The sequence below is a fragment of the Plasmodium reichenowi genome, chromosome 7 (assembly GCF_001601855.1).
Source record: "Plasmodium reichenowi strain SY57 chromosome 7, whole genome shotgun sequence".
Taxonomy (NCBI): Eukaryota; Apicomplexa; class Aconoidasida; order Haemosporida; family Plasmodiidae; genus Plasmodium; species Plasmodium reichenowi.
The window spans coordinates 1048004-1054212 of record NC_033652.1 but is presented as its reverse complement, the minus strand read 5'-3'; the positions used below and the strand labels follow the sequence as shown (position 1 = coordinate 1054212).

Here is a 6209-nt window from a genome sequence, read left to right as displayed (position 1 = left end):
AAAAAAAAAGAAAAAGAAAAAGAAAAAGAAAAAGAAAAAAATAACCTTTCACAAATAAATAAATAAATATATATATATATATGGAAATATATACTTATGAGTGTATATATATATATATATATATGTGTGTATGGGAAAATATACTTTTATATATATATGCCCATGTTATATACACTTTTTATTTTTATTTTTATTTTTATTTTTCCCTTTTCAGGTATTTTATTTTGCGGGGTACCAAGTATTTACAGACTTCTTATGAGACTACATACTTATAAATATATTGAACTTCGTATTAACAAGATAATAGAAAATAATGCAAAGAATATTTATGATGAAATTATTATATCTAGCTTAAATTATAATATAGATATTCTCAGAACTCTATTTCCTTTTTTCAAAGAATTTATAAATATTGATATGAATAAAATTGTAGACAATTTTTTTGAATCCCCTTTTTTCAATATTATTATTTCATCTCTAAAAAAATCAAATATCGAAAAAATTACTGTGAATCAAAAATATTTAAATTTTATTAATTCTTTCTTTTTGATGATAACAGAATTTTTATATGGTACAGCAAATAAAATATGTGTTGAAAAAATCAATGAAAATAAAATTGAATTCTTAAGTTCTTTGGATGATATATTTTATGATGATATGAATATATTAATAGCTAGAGATATTTTATTATTTATAATAGATTTGTTATGTCTATTTAAATTACATTCTATTTATATAAAAAAAAAATATTGTGAATCTATATTACATATTACAACATGTGTTAAAATTTTATATTATAATAAAAATCAATTAACAAATGATAATATATGGAAACAAACATATGTTATAGCTGTAAAACTTTATCATTTTATTAATTCAGCTTTACAAAGAAAACAATCTATAAAGGATAATTTAATGATTCAAGAATTAACATTAATTAAAAGATATTATTTTAATAATTTAAAACAACATAATTCTATAGGAGATTTTTATTTCTTAAAAAATTTAAATTATGGTATATATTGTTGGAACACAGTATGTAATACATACATTAATATACATACATTACAAGATAATGAAAATATTTTCCAATATTGTCAAGGATGTTATATAGCAACCTACTGTTCAGAAAAATGTAAACTAACACACTTACTTTCTTCTCATCATAATGTTTGTGTATATTTCAAAAACATACCTTCCTTTCTAAAATTTAACACTTTTCATATGGAACCTAATTCATATAACAATAAATTTTTAAATATATTTAAAAATATTGATATGTTTGATAAAAATAATGATAAATATCAAGTTATTTATTAACAAAAAAATAAATAAATAAATAATATAATATAATATAATATAATATAATATAATATAATATAAATAAATAAATAAATAATAATTAAATATAACACATAATACAAAAAATATATAAATATATATATTCTTTTAATTTAACTTTTTTTTTTTTTTATGTTTAACATGATAAATTTGTAATATTATTCATATATTTGCAAATTAAAAAATTCACAATTATACCATTATTATATTATTATTTTTTTAAATAATATTATACAAAAAATGTATAAATACAATAATATATATATAATATATATATATATATATATATATATATATATATATATATATTTTATAATGATTATTCATATAGCTTCTTAAAAATGATAACAAATATAGATGCACATGTTCAATATTTTTTTTCTGGAATCCATCCTTTTTCATTATCTCTAAAAAGATAAAAAAAATAAAACACATACATATTATATATATATATATATATTTTATTATTTATCCATTTATTTGTTGCTTTACGTATATACGAAACGGTTGTATCGTGCTCTTTCATCTGATCTATATAAACTTGTTCCATTTTTTTTCCTTTCCTCGATTATTTGTTTCTCTCTAAATTTGACATACTTGAAAAAAACAAAATATATACATATATATATATATATATATATATATATATAATTTTACTTTTTTTTTTTTTTTATACTTCGAGATTTTCATATTTTTTTAAGCATTTCCTCATTGAGATCATTAAATCTTTGCACTTTAAAATTGTCCACAACCTTCCTACTGAACATTCTACAAATTCATCAATTTCGGCTCTAAAAAATGGAACACGTAAATATAGAATTATATATATATATATATATATATATATATATATATATATATATATGTATTTGTGTATATTTATTTATTTATGCCTTTTGTACCTGCACTTGTTTCTCAATTCTAAGGCCAATATTTTTTGCGCTTCTTTTTTCTCCTTTTGCTCTATTACTATAAAGAAATATATTTCGAATGCATATAGTTGAATTAGACTTACAAAGGTACACATAAAAAAGAAATTAAACACAAAAATATTTAATAAAATTTATGAACATTTATATAAAATTTCATACATACACACAAACATATATATATATAATAATTTATTTATTTAATATCTTTATGTATACGTGTTGATTCTTTTATTTCGAAATATGGAATCCTCTTATTCCTATTATTCTCTATAAAATCCTTTGGCAAAGATTTTTCAAACTCTTCTTTCTTTTCCTCATCATAATTATTCTTTATTATTTTTTGTTCTTCCGTTCTTCTTATGGGAGTCCATATTTTTCTCATTTTTGTTTTCTTTCTTTTTTTTTTTTTTTTTTATGAATTTACATAATTATGAATCTTATCCGTCAGTTTTTTATTTTAAAAATTTTAACAAAAGGATATAAATTTTTCTTTTCTTCTTTTGGTTTTCTGGAAATAATATTTTAAAAGAAATGTATACTCTTCTTATATGCCTTTTTATATAAATGTGTGTTTTAATACTATATTTTATTATAGTATAATTTTATAAATCTTAACATAAAATAAATTAGTGATATTATAAAAGATAACCTTTAACAGAAATGTTTCCATATGTTTAACGTATATACAAAAAAAAAAAAAAAAAATTATACATATATATATATATATATATATATATATTAGAATGTTTCTTTTTTTATAGAAATTTTTTTATATAAATTCTCCAAAAAAAAGTATACATATATATATATATTTGTATCCATTTCTAATTTGTTCTCTTTTAAATTCACATTTATGTTTTATATAATTATTATATTATCATTATGTTAAGTTTTAAAAATAAGCACAATAAAAGGATAAGATAAAGGAAGTGTTTATTTTAATTATAAATAAAATAAAAATTAAATATTTCCCACATTAATAATATATATATATATATATATATATATATATATTTTTATGCAAATCCTAATTTTTCATATTTTTACAATTTAGTATAAATTGTATATTTTTTAAAACAATCATATATCCACAAATATATTTTAAATTAATATAATAGTTAAAAAAAAGAAAGAAAAAAAATAGGATACCATGAATATATATAAATATAAATATATATATATATATATATATATATATATTTTTATAACAAAAAAAAAAAAAAAATAATAAATAATAAATAAAGTAAATATTATATATATATATATATATTTCAATTCGTATATATAATAAATAAATGGAACAATTACTATAAACATCCATTTTATTAAAGGTTATAAAAAAAAAGGAATATATAAAGTATGCAATTTTACATTTTAAAATGTTCATTAATATTTTTATTGATGAAATAAAATATTTAAAATGATATATAAATAGACATTTATCACATCATTATATACATATAATATAATATATATATATATATATATATATATACATTTTATATATCCTTATTTTTCACATAAGGGCAAGTTAAATTGTGTAGCCACTTTATTATATCTTTCCTTTATCTGTGGATGATGTAAAACAACACCATTAAGTTGGTTTCCCAAAGTTATCCAATTACTCCTACAATTATGAGGTCTTCCGAAAAGTTCTATTTTTAAATTCTGAGGACATAACCTTTCAATTAATGAATAAATTTCATCAGGTTTTCTTGATGTTTCTCTTACCTCTGATACTATAACATTACAATCAATATTTCTATTTATAATTGGGTTTCCTTTAATACCAACTAAACAATGTTCTTTTGAATGATTTAACCAATGACCTGTTCTTCCTGTTCTTATAATTCTTTGTAAATGATTCGTTTTTACCCACAATATTTCTTCAACCCTTTTATATCCCCATATTTGTAAACATTCTCGAGCTAATTCCATGGCTCTTCCAGTTACCCATAAAAAGATCATACCTTCATCTTGTATTAACTGTACAGGTAAAAGTTTCATTTCATTATCTGTCATTGTTCCATATGGTAAATCCATATGTATATCCCATGGTGGATCTGCCATAACTACACTAACATATTTATTAAAAATACTTAAATCGAAATTTCTTAAATCACATCGTATCCATTGAGGACCATAAACATTCTCTTTAATATTAGAAGAAAAACTTAATTTAGATTGACTTAAATTTTCTTGTGTATTCATATACATCTGCTGATCATCCTTATCAACAGCATAATGAACAAATTTACATGTTTCAATATGTCTGCATGTATCTAAATAAGAACAATCTCCTAAGGATACATCAGTATGTTCTGATATAATTTTTTTAAAATGAACTTTATTACATTCCTTATTATGCTTTTGACATACTTTTTTGGTTAAATAAGGACATATAATTTTTACTGAATCATCTTTTTTTTGAAATTTTTTTATTCTCATTTCTTCGATAACAGTTGGTGCTTCAATTATAGAAAGGATATTTGTTTTTTCTTCTTTGATTTTTTTCTCTTTTGCGGTTGGTTCATTTAATAAATTTTCTAAATAATTTATTTTATTATTTTTATTTTCTTCTTTATATTTCATTTCATATTCATTCAAGTAGTTTTTTTGTAAAACAACTTTATTATTTACATTTCCCACATTTTTCTTTTCACTTTCTTGAACTACACAACTATAGGGATTAAAATTGACATTATAATTATTATAATGATAATTATTCATATGCATATTATTATTATTATTATTGTTATTCATAAAATTTATATTTTTATGTTCCATCAAGGGTGTGGTAAAATAGTTTGGCCCTTCATTTTTATTAAGCCTTCCATCATACATATTTATATTACCAACTCCATCATGTTTGAAATTATTATTTATTAAATATAAATATTTAAATATCAATTTTTTTATATTATTTATATATATAACTTTAATAACAATGTTTATACCTACATGTTCGATATCAATACACTTTTCATCTATTCTTATTTCTTCATGTCTTTTCTCAAAATTATTATCTTTATAATTTGGATTTCCTTGTGTTAATGTATTTACATTTTCATTGGATAAATATATTAAAATATTATTTAATATATTAATTTTAAATAATTTTATATTTTTACGATTTTTACTTTTCATATCTCGTAACATTTCAACGGATGTTACTGATGTATTCATACTACTTTGGTTCATATTAGCCTTTGAACACATATCTAATAATAATTTACATACATAAAATAATAAAATTAAGCTATCATTAATATCTATATTGTTTAAATCTTTTAGATATTCATTTATATAATTAGTAGAATTCACCATTTTATTATTGTTATTTATTAATACATTGTTCTCTTTATTTCCAAAAGCGTAATCATTATTATATTGTAAATTAGCACTTGATCTTTTTGTTTTATTACTTAATATATCTTGTTCATTCTTATTATTTAATTTTTTATGATCATAAGGTGATTTCCTCAAATCTCTGTTTTCATTTGTTATATCTTTATTATTATAAGAGCTTAACATGTTATAATTATTACTTTTTAAATGTTTCCTGTCATTATCTATATATTCACCACGATCATTTTTTTTAAAACTCTCTCGTGTTCTATTATCATTTTTTATAACATCTCTTGATCTACTTTCCTTTTTTATATTATCGGATTTACTATTTCCTTCATTTTTCCCTGTATTACTTATCTTTTCACCTATATCAATTAAATTTATATTTTCTAAAAGTTCTCTTTTTCTTTTCAAATATTTTTCTCTAGCCAATGACATTTTTTTTTTTTTTTTTTTTTTTTTTTTTTTTTTTTTTTTTCAAATTTTTTTATTTATTTTTTTTTTTTTAATTTAATTTTTTTTTCTAAAAAATTTTTTTAAAAAAAAAAAAAAAAAAAAAAAATAAATAGAAAGAAATAAAAAAAA

The 6209-nt window shown here is 18.8% G+C and overlaps 3 protein-coding genes across 3 annotated transcripts in view; 1 reads left to right on the top strand and 2 right to left on the bottom strand.

Annotated features, from left to right (window-relative positions):
• Positions 1 to 1320, top strand: part of PRSY57_0726500 (hypothetical protein) — a gene marked incomplete at both ends in the record, with an annotated part of 3180 nt that extends 1860 nt beyond the window's left edge. The window contains one exon of the mRNA XM_012906918.2: positions 215 to 1320. Within this exon, the coding sequence (XP_012762372.2) occupies positions 215 to 1320 (1106 nt within the window). The remainder of the gene's footprint in view (positions 1 to 214) is intronic.
• A 388-nt stretch (positions 1321 to 1708) lies between these two features.
• On the bottom strand, positions 1709 to 2655 carry PRSY57_0726400 (hypothetical protein; the record flags this gene model as incomplete). The annotated part of the gene is made up of 5 exons (XM_012906917.2): positions 1709 to 1748; positions 1834 to 1937; positions 2018 to 2132; positions 2244 to 2310; positions 2490 to 2655. 5 exons carry the CDS (start codon positions 2653 to 2655, stop codon positions 1709 to 1711), a joined length of 492 nt encoding a protein of 163 aa, XP_012762371.1.
• A 1127-nt stretch (positions 2656 to 3782) lies between these two features.
• Positions 3783 to 6062, bottom strand: PRSY57_0726300 (mRNA (N6-adenosine)-methyltransferase, putative; the record flags this gene model as incomplete). The annotated part of the gene is made up of 1 exon (XM_012906916.2): positions 3783 to 6062. One exon carries the CDS (start codon positions 6060 to 6062, stop codon positions 3783 to 3785), a length of 2280 nt encoding a protein of 759 aa, XP_012762370.2.
• Between the last annotated feature and the right edge of the window lie 147 nt (positions 6063 to 6209).